We start from the raw sequence: 17,605 nt of genomic DNA on the forward strand, positions 1-17,605 counted from the left end.
TGACAATCGGAGGACCAGCCTTATTATGTACTAGTGGCCTAAGGGCCCTTTTACCCAGAATGTGTCCCCAAACTGTATACGGTGGGGCTCTCATAATTATATATACATTTTTTTTGCAAAACCTATTTTTGGCACCATATAAACAATAAGAATTATATAATTATATTAAAACAATTAAAAATGATATTGACAAGTACACTGTAAATAAGGATAGTTGCATCAGGGGACAGGACACTGACGCAATTATCAGGGAGGCAGAGATATATGTATTCTAAGAAAAGCACACGAGGAGAGAGGGCCCTGCTCGTGAGAGCTTACATAGTAAAGGGAAGGGGTTATTTTGTGTGACTCCCCAATTATCCCTTTTTGGCACGGTACTATATGCTCACCTGATTGTAGCATCTTTGCAACAGACCGTCTATTGCAGTATGCACTCACAGAACAGGGAACGGTGGTAATCCAGAGCACGGAGGAGGCTGCCAAAATAACAGGGTGCACCAAGATGGGGCCCTTTAATGAAACACAAAGTGTAAAAGCCATTTTGCAGAAATAAGTTGATCCCCTTCTTATGGTGCGGTTTGAGCCTATGTGATTTGGGCTGCACACACGGTGCAATTTCAATCACGTGCGAATTGCACTACATCCGTTTTTGTCTACACTACATTATTCAATGACAGGGTGCATGCGATCTAGTGCAAAAATCCCTGCCCGCGCATACTGTTTTGCCTTGCGATATTGACTATGCGGTAGCGCACATGGCAAGGCGAAATAATCACGAGTGATCTGAACTAGACGCGATGCGCATCAATCTGTTTTGTTTGCATACAAACTTACTGTTCTCTGCTCATTGTACCTCTAGTAACGTCAGCGTAGAACAAGACTCCCAAATATCTCCACTGCGAAGGCCACCTTGGACCCGTGGGTATTGGGTCGCACCATGCAGTGTGCCACAGTCTTACCCGGTACCTAAAGGGTCAGGACTGGAGGACCTTACAAAGAATGCCAGTTTTCTATTCTTTCCCAGAAATTGCTGCCAGACACAGTGGCCTTTCTGTTCCCGCACGTCTGGGCAGCTTGGGGCACAAGATCAGTTGCTCCAGACTTTTCCAGAAGTCTCATTCTGCAAGTTTATCTGAAAGAATCAGGCTGTTCATGTAGAATTATCTGGCAGGGTGTCGCTCGCCCCTCAGCATGCTGGGAATGCAGACACTGTGTATTCTAATACTCATTCTTTGACGCTTCCCTATCTTACAGTCAGTGGAGGAGATAAACAGCCACTGTGTAGTGTGACATCATTATTGAGATTTGTATAGTGTGCATCTAATGTGGTATTACTGTACCTATTCCTATCCAGCCTCATCAGCAACACTTACAGCTTATTATCTGTCCATCTGCTTACTGGCCTCTGTGACCCACAATGCAAACCAAAAGTCCACCATTGTATACAAAACTGCACTTAGTAAATACCCTTCTACAGCTCAAATTTTGGCAATGGAGGAATTACACACATTCTGCACCCTTCCGTCGCTTTCATTTCAATAATAAACTTTTATTGAATTAAATATTAATTCTGCGCTAATAGGCGGTTAGTGCACCTTCTCTGTCCTTTGTATGGCACTACCTCACTCTGGTTTAGGTGGGTGGACCACGCACTCTATCGGAGGTAAGGGTTAGGTGATGAATGGTATATGAGTTAGTGTTCAAAAACAAAGAGATGAACTGATGCAGTGATGTGATGATATGTATTTTATTATACAATATGAAAGAAGTGGGGGAGGGGGGAGGTATGGGGTTCCTCAATTGAGGGTGGGTAGTCCTGGATCGTGGGTACATGGGGATGGTCCCAGATACACACAGGTAGGATACCACCCTGTCACTCACTTGAGGAAGGGGGTGTGAGGAGGGGGTCCTAAACCTGTGATGTTCAAGAAGTCAGTACCTGGAGTATTCTCAAACAGGTCAGTTCTTGCTGTTAAAATGGATAGGGGTATCAACAGATCCCCTTTATGCCATAAATCGCTGTGTGGACTTATGTCTCTACCATGTGTACAGCTGGGTAGGTATGTCTATGCTGCACACTACTGTTGGATGTCGCAGATGGTGGTGGACTGGATACAGTGGGAGGCGTGAGCTGTAGTGAGGAAGGATTGGTTAGGGAAGGAGTAGCATCCCATTAATTGCCTCTTACCCTTTTGTTTCCGCTTGTGCTGTGTTGCCGTCTGATGTCTGGCTGAACAGAGGATGAGCCAGTTCCTAGGCGGGATGTGCCGCAGCGTGCTGGGGTCCTGCCGCCGCGGTTACAACCAGTGTCCCCACTGACGGTGCTGCCGGATAGCGTGATCCGGCGCTCCGAACACGTCACTGACACGTCAGTGCACTCAACTCGCTGGGGGTTAGGAGACTTAGGTGAAGAATTGTGGGTGCTATAGTTCCAACGCGTTTCGGCCGTGCGGCCTTTGTCAAGGATTCACTCTGCCCAACTCCTTTTTTCCACCATCACAACATTCTGCAGCTGCTGCTCTGGGAGCAACAACCTAGGGCCTTATTCTGGTTCACTGCTGGTAAATTCCTTCTTAGATGGACAAAACCATGCTGCACTGCAGGTGGGGTAGATGTTACTTGTGCAGAGAGAGTTAGATTTGGGTGAGTTATTTTGTTTCTGTGCAGGGTAAATACGGATTGCTTTATTTCTACATTGCAAGATAGATCTCACTTTGAAGTAATACCCCACCCAAATCTAATTCTCTCTGCACATGTTACATCTGCCCCACCTGCAGTGCACATGGTTTTGTCCACTTGAGAAGGAATTTGCCTCTGAGAGTGAACTAGAATAAGGCCCCTAGACACAGTGTCATAGAGCCACTGACTGTCTTGCATCAAACCGTTCCTGGAATGTGATTGACTCTTACCGTCAACTGACTCAGCCCTTTCTGTTACCCATCACATGAAGGTTTATACCTTTGATTACTTTAATTAATTTGGATATATATAAAACCAACCAATCATATGTTATGGTTTCTCTGGTACACTTAGATAATGAGCAATGCACTATTTAGAAATGTAACCAGAATTAGGCTTTGCATTATATTTATCTACAGTTACTGAGGAAATACTTTCCTGACTCTCTAAGTCAGGCATGTCCAAACTATGGCCCTCCAGCTGTTGTAAAACTACAACTCCCATCATGCCTTGCCACAGTTTTGCTTCTAGGGAATGCTAAAACTATGGCACGGCATGCTGGGATGTGTAGTTTCACAACAGCTGGAGCGCCATAGTTTGGTCATACCTGCTCTAAGTGCAGTATCATTGCCATTTCTTGCTAAAATGAATCTCTCATCTTCCAGGTATTGACTACCTAATAGCTGGACCGGAAGACACCCGGAGCAACAAGTTGCTGGTCAACATGAATAGTCTGGTTAAGCCCTGGAAGGCGGCTTGGGCGAAGCAAGCGGCGGATTTTATCCGGTCAGGCTGCAAATAGAGGGAGGACTATTGGGGTGGTGGCTCTACCGCTTCTCCATGAACAGAATTTATCCTAGACACACACCTCTGACAGTAGCATAGACTTTCAGGCAATCAGAAGGAATACTTACGCCTCAGCATCCATATATGTATCTCCAGCTTCTCCGTGCACTCCTGGTATATGTGGCTTTAAAACAAGCAATTTGTGACAAGCAGTGAATTTTACACCATTGCGCAGATGCAAGAAGAAAAAAAAAAAGCTACAGTTTCCCAGTAGGATGGTTCATTTCAGACACGGCTATTCGAGAGAACGGATTATACGCCTGGCATCACGGTGACGGAGTTTGCATTGCTGGGAAGAAAACGCTGGATGTGAAGATCATAAAATTATACAGAGACTTTACACATTAACAAATTACAATTATGTGTTACCTTTGGCTTCTTGCATTATAATTGCAACTGCAGACTAACAGCCGTACAACCAAAGTATTGTCACCAGCACCCGGTGAGGATGTTTCCAGTTTAGTCAAATAACTATTTTTTTTAATTTGAAATAAGTAAACGGTCGCTTACACGCGGTGAAGACAGCCATGTTTTTGTAGACTGAACCAATAGAGAATGCAGCCAATCAACTTACTTAGATAACATCACTGAATCCTGATTGGCTGGACTTCTACAAGATGGCTGCCCCCACCATGCACTTTAATGGACCGCATATTTCTAAAACGAAACCACGTCTCCTGCAAGCCTGTGTTAAAGATAGGGAGACGTCTATATTAATCTGCACCTGCTTATTTTCTAGACTAGAGTGTTTTGGAGACTGAACTCAGATTTCTCCTTCTGTATATATTACGTTCCGGAGCGACTGCAGATTTCTTAGCCCTTTCATGGTCACGACTCCGGGGAAATCTAGAAACCCTTTGGTTTTTTTGTACCTTAAATCTAAATTAAAAGATATTTAAACATTTGTTGTAAGGTGATTTATGTTCTAGTTTTTAACATGTGTACACACACACACACACACACACACACACTTGCTTGCTGGATTCACATGAGGACACATGCACTGTTTTAGCGGAATATTGGAAAATATTTGTGTTCCACCTTTTCTATTAACTAAAGAGGGGAATAAAAATCACGAGCCGGCCACACTATGGGGGTTATTCTAGTTCACTCTTTCGGACGAATTCCTTCTTAGATGGACAAAACCAGGTACACTGCAGGGGGGCAGATGTAAAATGTGCAGAGAGAATAAGATTTGGGTGGGGTTTTACTTCAAAGTGAGATCTATATTGCAGTGTAAAAATAAAGCAGTCAGTATTTACCCTGCACAGAAACAAAATAACTCACCCAAATCTAATTCTATCTGCACATTTTACATCTGCCCCCCTGCAGTGCACATGGTTTTGTCCATCTAAGAAGGATTTTGTCAGAAAGAGTGAACTAAAATAAGGCCCTATAACTGGTATTTTGGACCCACACTGTTATTTCCAATAGAAGTTTTATCATATGTTAGACTAATCCGCTACTAAATAAATTAAAGGACCGTGCACACTATAAATCCAATGTTTTGGATACAAGGCCTACTAAGCTGATCCCAAAAAATGTGACCATTTTAAGTAATTGCTTTAAAGAATGTACAATTGTTTCAAATACACACAATTCAAGTCCGTAGAGTCAAAAACCTTATGGAGCTAAAAAAAACTAAACCTGATGAATATCCTCTTTTGGGACGAAACGCGTTGGGTATTTGCTACATCTACCACTGAGAAAGAATTAATCCAGCAACAAGGAACTTGTAAACTGTATTTTTATTATAATTTTTAATAAATGTTTTAATAATTCCTAAATTGTTGTTAAATTCTATGAAGGTTGAAATCAGGAAAAAATATTTTTGACATTTAAGGGCGCTTATGACACTATTGTCCGTGAGAAATGATATATATATATATATATATATAAATAGATTATATATATAAAAATAATGATGCAGTGTCCATGTGGAGTATATGTGAATTATTTGCCAAGCTGGCGAACACACAAGCAGCCTCTGCTGATTAAAATGATATGTGGCACGGCACTATAATTAGTATGTGACAGCTGCTGTATCTGCATACCAAATCCTACGTTACAGTGTCTTTCAGTCAGTGTAACATTCCATTTCTTATGAATTCTACAGAATATAGGCCTGCCCCATATTCATTTAAATCAGCAGATGCTGCTTGTGCATCTCCTGTGCTGTTTTGTAAATGAGATGCTAGAAGCCCAAGTGTTATGTATAAAGTGCCTTGTATCGCATTGTGGATAGATGTATGCGGACACTTCTGTAGCTCCTAAATGAAATGCTAGAACAGTGAATTTCCCTGGACAATCCGTGAAATTAACAACTGAGAAAAGAGATGTCTGGAATACGGAGCAAGGTAAAAAGGTATTTAATATATTCAAGTAACACATTCTGCACAGGATCCATAGAGCAAGAGCAGACTTGGAGACTCAGTGCATGTTTGGGGGTCAGACGCAGCAGTGTAGAATTTGGGTTGGAGACACAGAGGAGAAGGTGCGGTGTATACTCACTACTGATTAGCGGTGCATCACTTGTCTGTGAGATATTATCTAGTTCACATACCATGAGCGGGCGACTATGGCAAGCAAGACTGACCAGAGGACGGGAACCCGAAAACATACAGAGGAGCAACTAATCCCTTTACCCAAAATACCGGATTTTCAGACCAAAAACAGCTTGTACAGCTATGGGAGCGGTCATCCGCAATAATGAGACGCTTTATAGAGAATCAAATTACACACAGATTAACCTTCGAACCCCCCCCCCTGGATTATTTCAGGACAGTCGGCTACAAGGATAAAATGTGAGTGATCAGAAATGGTCTCAGATTAAGGCCCAGGTGCCTCTTTCGTGCCCATCAGTCTGGGGGCGTTATCACCACAGTCCATACATGCTGGCAGAGGGGCAGCAGTCTGCAGTCCGCAGCAAGGTGGTGGTGTCAAAACATCTCGGAGGCGGCTGCCTCCTCCCCTGCATTAGCTGGACTCCTCCTCCTTGACAGGCGTGGCCACTGTGGGTTCCACCTCCGAGGCTCCCGGCTCCTTCTCTTGCTTGTCCTTGTTGGCCTCTTCATCGTCTTCCTGCGGGTAGAGGTCGGGGAATTTCTGCATGCACTCCTGCATCCCTCGGAACTGATCCAGGCAGTCGGAGCCTTTGATTTCCTCCTCACTGTAATGAAAGCAGGAGAAGGCGGCTTTGAACTGCTCCCCGCACGGCCCGCTGGCCATTCCTCCCAGACAAGGGCAATTCCAGTTGATGTCTCCATTTGGTAGGATCAACCCTGGGGAACCGCAGAAAGGAAACCAAGTCAGAAAGCCACAGTTAGAAGATAAATACATACATAGCAATATACAGCCAGTTAGGCTGGGGCCACACTTTGCAGTACAGCGGGACCCGCTTGGCAGAAAGGAGCCTGCACAAAGGCTCCTGTGCAGCCTTCCACACATATGCGGCCGCCATTGGACAGGATGGCCGGACAATCGCATTTCAAGGCGACCACATACATTCATATGTGCACTGTTTTCTACACTTGAAATCCAGTTGGCAGTGGCCGGATCCGGCCCAAATGCTGTGTGCGACTCCATACAGCCCCCTTCCGGCCAAGCTGGTCCCACTGAACCGAAACTGCTTGACCGTAATGTGTGGCCCCAGCCTTACCATAGAATGATGAAACGGCCAGATTATATTACAGTTCTGACTTCTTATGGCAGAAATTGTTCCACAATGTATGCTGCAAATGTCTATATTACAAGTGACGTGTGTGAGGTTTTTTTTTTCTACATTGCGTCATTAAAAATGATGTTACCCTATTGTTACCCTATCCACCCATGTATCTCATTTTAATACTGTTTCTGCACCAAAAGCAAGACACAGACCTATGCGGCCTCTTGATTGGCAGGTTTAACACTGCACGGAAACTCCTGGTTTTGCGTTTCACCAGCCAAAGGCGCGCCGCTTTTTGGAACCCAGCAAATGGAGAAAGGGCTAATGCACAACCTATGGAACAAATACATCAGTCTGGAACAGCAACACTGAGCGACAGGAGTCTGCTCGTGTTGCCTTCATGGCCAGGAAATCAGTACGTGTCCCCACCCCCCCCCCTAGTCCATCCTCCAGCGGCGGGAGGGGTGAGTGGCTGTGTGATGCAGGATGAACGGTGCCCTACAATGCCCTATAGTAGTTCCCACTGACCCGCTGCTAAGGTTGCTGGTGACATAATGCCCTTCACCCTACACACAAAGCACTCTGTAATGCCAAGCAATGTTTTCAATCTTTTTTTTTTTTTTTGAGGTCAGTGGCAGCACTAGACAATGCCCCCCCCCCCCCTTGATACGAGTGACAGGCAGGATGAATTTGACTATTCATGTTCCTCTGCCAGCTGCTGTCCGGCTGCGACACCAGTCTTTTCAGGAGCAGTCAGCCAATAAAAGATGGCATTAACCCTTCAAATCCAGACTGCAACCCTTGGAACAAGTCCCTTGTCCATAGGCGATGCTCAAAGACCGTCCGGGGGCATAACCGGAATAATTAAATATATATATATATTTTTTACACTGAATACTTTTATCAAGGAGTCAAAGATATTGAAGGTTTAACGTGTTGCTGAAAACAGCCATTTTGTGGGTGGTGCAATTGTTCAGTTTCCCCAAGTGACATCACCTTAGAATGCGCCATGATGCCTCAGTGATGTCACTAACGGATATGAATGAGCATGAATATTGGTTACGCCTATGTTATGTGTGTGACCTCTCTGGTAACATCTCCAATCCTTGCTCTAACACTAGATAATGGATATAACTTGTCAGGACGTAGAGATTTCAGCAATACACAATATGCTCACACACGTTACTGGGCACACACAATAAACGAGACGGACAAAACATCCTGTATCTGTAGCTCCTCCCCCTCTGATGACCACATTCAGATAACCCGATGGTACGCGCTTCCCATACCAGGACATGCTTACAGACATCCGCTGACTCTGCATGCTGGGATAATCTGCTTTTTGGATCGGAATCCACTTCTGCTTTAACTCTTTGCATTAAAAAAAAATAAGTCAAGTTTGATTCGCTGCAAAGTCTGGAGGCAGAAATAGCAAAGGAGACAATTTTATCGGTTACCGATGCCAAGTTTCTGAAGTGTAAACTATGTGCTCCTTGGCTCATCAACAACCTGCTCTCAGTGTATTATGTGAGAGCGTCTTCATGCTGCCCCCTGGAGGTGACAGAAGGAACTAATGCTTACTAACGCAGCCAAATCTGCAACATGATCAGTAGGACTGATTAATAAAGGATGCTGTGGGTTTATAAAAGTGGAGATGTTGCCCTTAGCAACCACCTACTAGAAGAGAACAGGTAGAATCTACAGCTATGAAAATATACAGTATATAAAAATGGATGCATGTGTGCACCAAACAATACACATATGATTTAAAATCTGGGAAAAAATACTGTGGGAGTAAGACACCCCTTTGGGGGTCCTAGGGGCCCAAAAAGGGGTCCGGCCACTACACAAAGGGAGTCAGGGAAGCAAGATATTGCAAAGTTGCATAACATAGTGGGGGTAGAGGACATTGTTTAGGTCCAGATTAGGTTCACAGCCACTAACACCTGCAATCCCGACACCGACGAGTTCCCATGTGCCCCAAAAAAGGGTCCAGCTACTACGAAGTGGATCAGGGATGCAAGATATGGCAGCATCAAATGTTGTTTTTTTTTTTTGGTGAATGTGAGCTCAGGGAGTACAGAAACCTCCCGTGGAGCAGAAGGGCTACCGGTCAGCTGCAACAGAGTTTGATCAAAGTGGGCGCTGACATCATAGTCCCTCCATTACAACGCCTGGACACAACAGAGGGTTTTTTCTGACACTCCCAGAAAACGGACAGTTACCACTCCCAAATGCCAGATTCCTGTCAGACTTTTGGAGATTGGCTTGGGTGTCTATTCAGGTTACTTTTCCAGCGTCACCACCACTGGAGGCAAAAGTTTGCCTGTTCACTTTAGATCAGTGGTGTCAAACTCATGGCCCTCCAGTTATTGTCGAACTTCATGTCCCAGCATGCCCTTCCACAGTTTTAGCAATCCATTATATAAAATCTGTGGCAGGGCATGCTGGGATGTGTAGTTCCACAGCAGCTGGAGGGCCATGAGTTTGACACCACTGCTTTAGATATTGAAGAATTTTTTAACTTTACCACCTATTAATATATTTTGGGTCTGCCTACCGGGGCTAAAGTCTTTTGCATTAAACCTTTTTACTTTAGGTTTTTTTTTTACTGTGGTAACACAGTTCTTTAAATAAACAAATAAGGAACATGAAGTCCCAAAACAAAGGGGGGATGGACCAAAGGAATTATTATTATTTTTATTATTATTATTAGTAGTATTATTGCAGAGCAATAGGGTCCAGTAATCCTTCAGTCTGAACTACCAGGCATTTATCTGCCATTTAAATGCTGGGTAATTGTGCCGGGTCTAGTGTGCCCCCTTGTTTTGTCATCGCACAGCAAATTACCGGGTCAAGCATTTCAACACAGGTTTTTCTTTTGTGTGTAAATGGGACAACCCAGTTTGACATTCCCAGGTCTTTGACCCAGCAATAAAGCAGAGTTGAAGACACAAGAATGCCTACCCAGGTTGTCCCGTTCACAATTAAAAAAAAGATTTGTGTTGAGAGGCACATTACTCCAGTAGGTCGAAATGTGTGACCCGGTAAATTGCTGTGCAGTGACAACGGGATATAAAAGTCTGTATGCTGTTGGTGCTTGATCTCTGGGGGAGCCATGTAGTATCACTAGGGCAGGCATGTCCAAACTATGGCCCTCCAGCTGTTGTGAAACTACAAGTCCCATCATGCCTTGCCACAGTTTTGCTATTATGGAATGCTAAAACAATAGCAAGGCATGCTGGGATGTGAAGTTTAACAACAGCTGGAGGGCCACAGTTTGGACATGCCTGCACTAGGGGATGCAGTTACAATCCCGGCAGTCGGAACCCTGGCGGTCAAAATCCCGACACCGGAATCCCAACCGCCGAAATCCCGACACTTTCTCCCTCTATGGGTGTCCACGACACCCATAGAGGAAGAATGAATTAGTGTGCCGAGCATAGCGAGGCACTGGGCCCACTGCGTGGCAGGCGCAGCGAGCTCGCAAGGGGGGGGGTCCACGTCCCCCCCCTTGTCGAGATTTCGGCGGTCAGGAATTTGAACGCCGGGATTTAGTACCAATCCCATCACTAGAGCTGGGGTAGCCAACTCCAGTCCTCGAGAGCTACCAACAGCTCATGTTTTCCAGATCTCCTCACAGAATCACAAGTTAAGTAATTAGCTCCACCTGTGGATCTTTTAAAATTAGTCAGTCAGTAATGAGTGCACCTGTGCAGCAGCTAGGTTGTCTGGAAATGTGAACTGTTGGTAGCTCTCGAGGACTGGAGTTGGCTACCACTGCACTAGAGTCTATCTGGAGCTGTGAAATATCATCTTGTTTATAAATTAGGCAGCTGGTGAAGGTAACCTCAGGAATTTGGGCTAACGGGACAGAAGTCCAGTAATCCATCAATAGCACAAATGACGCATTTTGCCTTTATGTTGGAGGCTTTATTACAGGAATTCCATATTTTTTCAATTGTTTCATGATTGTTCATGATGTGTCTTCACAATTTTATCATTTATGACGCATTATTACACCCAATATGGTTTCTATATTATCTTTTCACACATTAGACATCACTTTTTCATTTATGTAATTCCACCCTGTTTTTTGTTGTATTGGTTTTTTTTTAACTGAATCTGTCCATAATGCCGGCTAAGCCCACAAATGTCTGTCGATGCTCATTGATATCATCCCCCGAATACCACTGACCTTGGTCTTCATAGGGGTCATTCGGGTCATCAGCTACCAGCTCCGCACTGCTTGGAGTTTCATGGTCTTCTTTGGTTACAAAAATAATTTTGTCTTTTCCTGCAATATTTTGTAAAGTTTAATAATTTTCAGTTACAAAGTTGGTAATTTAAACACTTTTATTTTAACCATCGACCATGCCACCCAAAGGAGCCCACACACGCACCGTTGCCGGCGGTGCGATGCTGTACTATGGGGTGCGTGCTCCCGCGGCACCTCATCGTACAGTACAAAAAGTATGTGCTGCACATACTTTTTGTACTAGCTTTTTCTAGCACAGCATCGCATGCACATCGTATGCACAAGGCATACGATGCAATGCTATGTGTGCTGGTTAAGCCCACAACGCACGCCGGAATCAGTGCGTGTGTGGGCTCCACAACATTGATGTGACTTCTCCTCACCCACAAGTGCCTCAGTGCCACCCAGTATTCAAGTGTCCCCTCCTTGCTGTCCTTACCCATCCCCAGTGCTACCTGGCATTCAAGTTCCTTCTCCTCACCCACTGACCCAATACATCCTTAGTTCCACCCAGCATTTAGATGCACAATGTCCTTACCCACCTCAGTGCCACTTAGCATTCAGGTGCCCTCCCCCCTCCCCTCAAACTGTAGATTTTTTTTTCACTGCTAAATAACATTTATGTGCCACTCTACTGACCTGATCCATTCTAAGTGCCAATAACAATGCAAGTGCCCAGTGACCCTCCTGACCTATCCTAAGCACTACATAGCATTCAGGTGCCCATCATCCTGAGCCATCCAACCCAAATAGAAGTAACAGTGTGTATTGTCATGAATGTTGGTTAAACCCATAAAATAGCTGCCTGTGCCCGCCATTCCTCAGTACTTCACCATATTCTGGTGCCCACCTCGTCCTACCTCTGTGAATCCACCATAGAGCAGGTGCTCTGTAATTACTTCAACCTCTCCCAGTGACCCCAACAATCAGGTGACCAACATTCAGGTGCCCTCACCTCATCCAGTGACCTCCATCACTCAGGTACCTCATCTCAACCTCTGCCAGTGACCCCAATAATCAGGTGCCCTCACCTTACCCTCTCAAGTGACCCAACACTCAGGTGCCCTTACCTCACCCTCTCAAGTGACCCCAATAATCAGGTGCCCTCACCTCATCCAGTGACCTCCACCACTCAGGTACCTCATCTCAACCTCTCCCAGTGACCTTAGCACACTGTTGCCCTTACCTCACCCTTTTCCATTGACCTCAGCACTCAGGTGCCCACACCTCACCCACCGGAACCCTCCCCCATTATTGCCCCAGGTGCCCGTCCGTCCTCCCCCGGCGCTGCCCCACGTTCCTCACCCTCCTGCCGGCAGTAGGACATGGCTGAAGCTTTCACAGGGCGACCAGCACACACTGTCACACACTGCCCGCGCACTATGACTACGTCACACGCACAGCACCGGCTCAGAGGACCTCGATGCAGGCTGTCCCGGTGATGCCTGATCCGGACAATCTCCGTGGGGGATACGTCGCCGCCTGTCGCTAACACCCAGCGGATCCACACTCAGCAGGTCAGCAGTCCGAGCACGCAGATGGAGTTCAGATGGGAACTACAACTCCCGGCATGCAATGCGCAGCGGCGGTTCTGGCGCATGCGCAGATCCCTCTCTCAGTAAAGAGCCAGGACTGGAGGAGGAGGAGGAGGCTGTGTGCATTGTTGTAGCTCACTGTGATGAAGGAAATGTCTGTTACACCGAGAAATGGCACCTGAATCCCAGTTATAATAGTCACATTAATTTATTTTTTATCATTAATTTATTTTTATCAAAATTATCACATAGGAAATAATTAACAATAAAACGTGTCAGAATAACCATGATGAAACGCATCACCTAATACTTGGGGTAGCAACTAGATCCCCGTTCGTCATAAGGACATTGTCATATTAGGTGCTGGAACCATCTAATGGGAATAGTAGCCAGCAGTGAGGGTGATGTGTTTCTCCTGTTGGAGGCCGAATAACAGGAAAAATACTGGGTACTTCCTCATCTTCGCAGCCACTGCTTACACTACGGACCTTATGTAGCCTCATCGTACCCTCAAGGTCTCGATTCACTCGCAACGCTTCGGGCTCATTAGCTCGCCACAACTTTACTAAAGGCAATAGATAGTGGCATGGACACAGGAGGGAGGTGTAGACACAGGGTGGTGAGCCGGAAATCCTTAAGTAGCAGTTATCGTAACTGGCGTAGCGGTGGCCGCAAAGATGAGGAAGTACCAAATACTAAATTTGGGACAAAATATCAGCACTACAAAGGGCATGAACCGCACTAGACGACAAATACAGGGCCTTACGCCAAAGGGGAAATAGGCGTAACCATTTTCACGGCTGTATACCGTATTGGGTCACGCATTTCACTATAGTAACCCGACGCGTTCTATTGTCATTTCTTTTATTTGGATTTTATATGTGATCATTTTGATCCTAATAAATTATTTTGATTATTAGAACTGAGATTCAAATTTAATTTCTTGGCGTAGCAGGCAGGGGTAACGGCGGTGAAACAGAAGTGGATCTAGCCGCAAGCGTCATTTTCCAGGGTCCAGGTTTGGTGTAACATGTGTTATATACAGGCCACACACGTATTACACACACACACACACACCTTTGTGCTGTACACGCAGGAGACACACACATGTTGTACACGCAGGATACATACATGTTACACACAGGACACACACACTCCTCAGTATTCAGCTTCACACCATAACATGGCAGGGATCCAGGGGGACAGCTTGTAACTCCTAAACTGGGGACAAAAATACAAAGGGGGGTGTGTCGTGATGCGCTGTCAATAAACAAGGTGGATTGTCCTCCTCCTCCCTTGGGTGACCGTATTTCCAAGGATGTGGGCTCAAAGAGAATACACAAAAACAAAGAAGATGAATGAATAGTTATCCAATCTTCAGTAACTGTTTAAGTGTTATTCATCTGCTTTACTGACCTGTGTAACAGGCCCTATGTGCCCATAAAGGTATCTTTAGCTGTACTTCAGACAATCCCTCTCCCATGTCTGAAGTACAGCTAAAGATACCTTTAATAAACAATCCACCTTGTTTATTGACAGCGCATCACGACACACCCCCCTTTGTATTTTTGTTGTATGTTGAATTTGGGGTTGGTATCCCAGGGGTGTGTTGATTTGCAGCAGCCAGGTTGGCGCGGTGATACCTCTATATTTTTGTCTCTTTTCCTAAACTGGGGGTCCAGAAGCCACCTGTCCACCCTCTGGAAGCAATTGGCAAACTCCATGCTCGTCCAGAGAGTAGCTGGCTGCCCAGTGCCCACCACCAGACCAGTGACTAAACGACGCGGAACCTTCGTACCGGGGCCACTGACTCTACCCGAAGGAAGGACAATTGATTATTAGAGATGGGTCGTTCGCGAACGATCCGGTTCTTTTGAACGGTTCCCTTCAAAGAACGAGGGAGCCGTCGATCCCAAAATGGGGATCCGGATCAGTTACGTTTTACGTTGCATACAATACAATGCATTGCTTGAGCTCAGCACTGCCACCTTTGGCAGCTGAGATATTTTCTTCTAATTGGAGACTGTGAGTGAATAGAAAAACAAGGCTGCTTGTGCTGCTGCTGCTGCTGCTGTGTCATGTGCAGATCTAGATTCTTCTTGAAGCCCTGAAGGAGGTCAACAGCAGAGGCATTGCAAGATTGCTTCACCATCTTCTACTAGTACAGTAGTATCACAGAAAGTTGTGTAGAAGTATGAACACACATTCTCACAGACACACAGACTTTAGTTAGGCAGTGCACATGTTTTTTTTTTTTTTTACTAGATCTGTGTTTGCTGGGCTGTGTAGTACTTTTAACTTTAATTTGGAGGGGGAGGGGGCCTTCTTTTAACTTTCATTTGGGGGGGGGGGGGGGGGCTTGGCAATGAGCAAATTTAGTCCCCCTTGGCAATGAACAAATGTAATCCCCCTTGGCAATAAGCAAACTTAGTCTCCCTTGGCAACGAGCAAAATTAATACCCCTTTTACACCGCCGCAAAACCCCGGGTCTTCAGCGGGTCAGACCCCGGTCAGCGGCAGTGTAAATGGGACACGCCGTTTCCCTTTACACGGGACTTCTACCCAGGTCCTGGGAACTGGATTGTTCGTCAGACAAGCGTTGGTCAGACAGTCACTAGGTCGACATGGGAAAATGTCGACATGGAACAAGGTCGATGTGGTTTTAGGTCGACATGGACGTTAGAGTGACATGAGGAAGGTCGAAAGGTCATAAGGTCGACATGGGGTTTTCGCTGTTTTTTGACCCGAATGTCAACACAGTTGGAAGTGAAATCGGACCCTCGCATCGCTTGCGATGCTTCGGAGACAGTGGCTCACTTCGCTTGCCACACTATTATAATCTCACTGCATGCCCTAGTGTATGGTAGGGCATGAAATACCGCCTGTCGGCACATGTCGGCTCAAAAAACAGTGAAAATCCCCATGTCGACCTTATGACCTGTCGACCTTCCTCATGTTGACCTATAACCATGTAGACCTTGTTCCATGTCGACGTAAAACCACGTCGACCTGTAACCACGTCGACTTTTTCAACACACCCTGTATGTTACCTTGTCATTTGTTTTTTGTTTGCTATGTACGGCGCTGCGGACACTTTGCGGCGCCTTATAAATAAACGTACTACTACTACTAACCACGTCGACCTTGTTCCATGTCGACCTTTCAGCATGTCGACCTAGTGTTGTTGACCTAATGTCGACCAAACGACCGTTTCCCCAGGTCCTAACCTGGGTAGAACATGACTATGACCTGGGTAGAGGGCAGTCGGTGTAAATGGGTACACTGGGTCATCCGAACCGGCTCCCATTTACATCAATGGGGGGCCGCAGCATCCGCAGGTTGGACAGGGGGGCACAGACAGCCTGCACTGCTGTCTGCTATATTCAGCAGACAGCAGCGGAGGAGGTGAATGGATGCCGGTGTGAGGCATCCATTCACCTCCAGGACGATGGCTGGAGGGGTGCACGGGGACTGGGGGCAGCCCAGCAGCTTACCTTGGTGCTGGGCTGTCCCCAGCACGGCGATCAGTGGTCCCGGTGGGGATCAACGCGGGCTTGGCGCTTGGAGATGATGTCATTACATTTCTCTAAAATGTGCAATGTACAGAACGCTTTAAGGAGCCGCATCCCGCTGTAAGCTCCTCTTCTCCTTCTGACACCCTCCGTGTACTCCCTGGCTAGCAGCTGTACATGTACCAGAGCCATGGTATCTTCTACTCTAGTAAGCCTGTATCCCCTAAATGTATCATCGGGGAACCACAACAGGAATCTCCGATCCCTGCTGCGATCCCCCTTTCAGCGCCGCCGGCCGCATCCCCATAGGTTTCTATGGGGGATGCGAAGCTGCCCGATGTATCAACATCGGGCAGCCCGGCTTCACACCCCTGGGCTACCGCCATTCTGAGATGGCGATAGCCCATTGTAGTCTATGCCTACACATCGCACTGCCCGGCTCGGATGAGAGGGGTCAGCGGGGGTCTGACCCCCCGGCTTCCAGGTTAGGGCTTCGCAGGGACGGGCTCCTTTCGGAGCCCTGTCCCTGCGCCCTCAAAATTGATAAATTGCCCCAATATGATCAATACCCCAGGACACCACCTCACAAAGGATTATTCCCCTGTATTTGTCATTGTACAAGTATATAGGTAGGCATGAGGGAAATGGTTGTATTTAATGGGTGAGTAGACACTTTTATTTTTATATCATAGGGACCCCCTCCTCCCTCCCGAAACTGGCAATGAAAAGGGGTCTTCAAGAGGGAGGCCTGATTTGTACAGTGAGCCACAGAATATCAGACTCCACCTCCCCCTACTGCCGTATCCGGCGGCGTGTATGCCTGAAATGCTGAGGGCCTATTGGGGAGATATTCAAGGGGAGGGGCTACAGGCTAATTGTAGTAGTACAGAGACCGGTAGCCCCACAGGAAAGGACCCTGAGATATATAAGGGGGCAAACCCAACGTATTCAATATTCAATTATCTACTGTGTTTACCACGCAGGGCTATTCAATTATTAGTCAATTTCCCCTGTGTGTAAAACCATAGATTCTACGGGCTAATACTTCGGAGAACAATCTATGTTAAGTGCACCACCTAGGTCAGGGTTAGAGAACCTTTGGCCCCAGCTG

General features: G+C 46.1%; 2 protein-coding genes across 2 annotated transcripts in view; one reads left to right on the plus strand and one right to left on the minus strand.

Moving 5' to 3' along the window:
* LOC146025681 (netrin-4-like) overlaps positions 1 to 4,430 on the plus strand; it is a 46,618-nt gene extending 42,188 nt beyond the window's left edge. The window contains exon 10 of the mRNA XM_083155672.1: positions 3,345 to 4,430. Coding sequence (XP_083011798.1) covers positions 3,345 to 3,481 — 137 coding nt within the window. The 3' untranslated portion in view covers positions 3,482 to 4,430. The remainder of the gene's footprint in view (positions 1 to 3,344) is intronic.
* Positions 4,431 to 5,878: 1,448 nt separating this feature from the next.
* CHCHD4 (coiled-coil-helix-coiled-coil-helix domain containing 4) lies at positions 5,879 to 13,026 on the minus strand. The gene is made up of 3 exons (XM_083155673.1): positions 12,753 to 13,026; positions 11,388 to 11,486; positions 5,879 to 6,806 (listed from the first exon to the last, which is right to left on the minus strand). Exons 1-3 carry the CDS (start codon positions 12,772 to 12,774, stop codon positions 6,502 to 6,504), a joined length of 426 nt encoding a protein of 141 aa, XP_083011799.1. The 5' UTR covers positions 12,775 to 13,026; the 3' UTR covers positions 5,879 to 6,501.
* Positions 13,027 to 17,605: the final 4,579 nt, after the last annotated feature.

Source organism: Crinia signifera, chromosome 8 (genome assembly GCF_055691185.1).
Source record: "Crinia signifera chromosome 8, ASM5569118v1, whole genome shotgun sequence".
Lineage (NCBI taxonomy): Eukaryota > Metazoa > Chordata > Amphibia > Anura > Myobatrachidae > Crinia > Crinia signifera.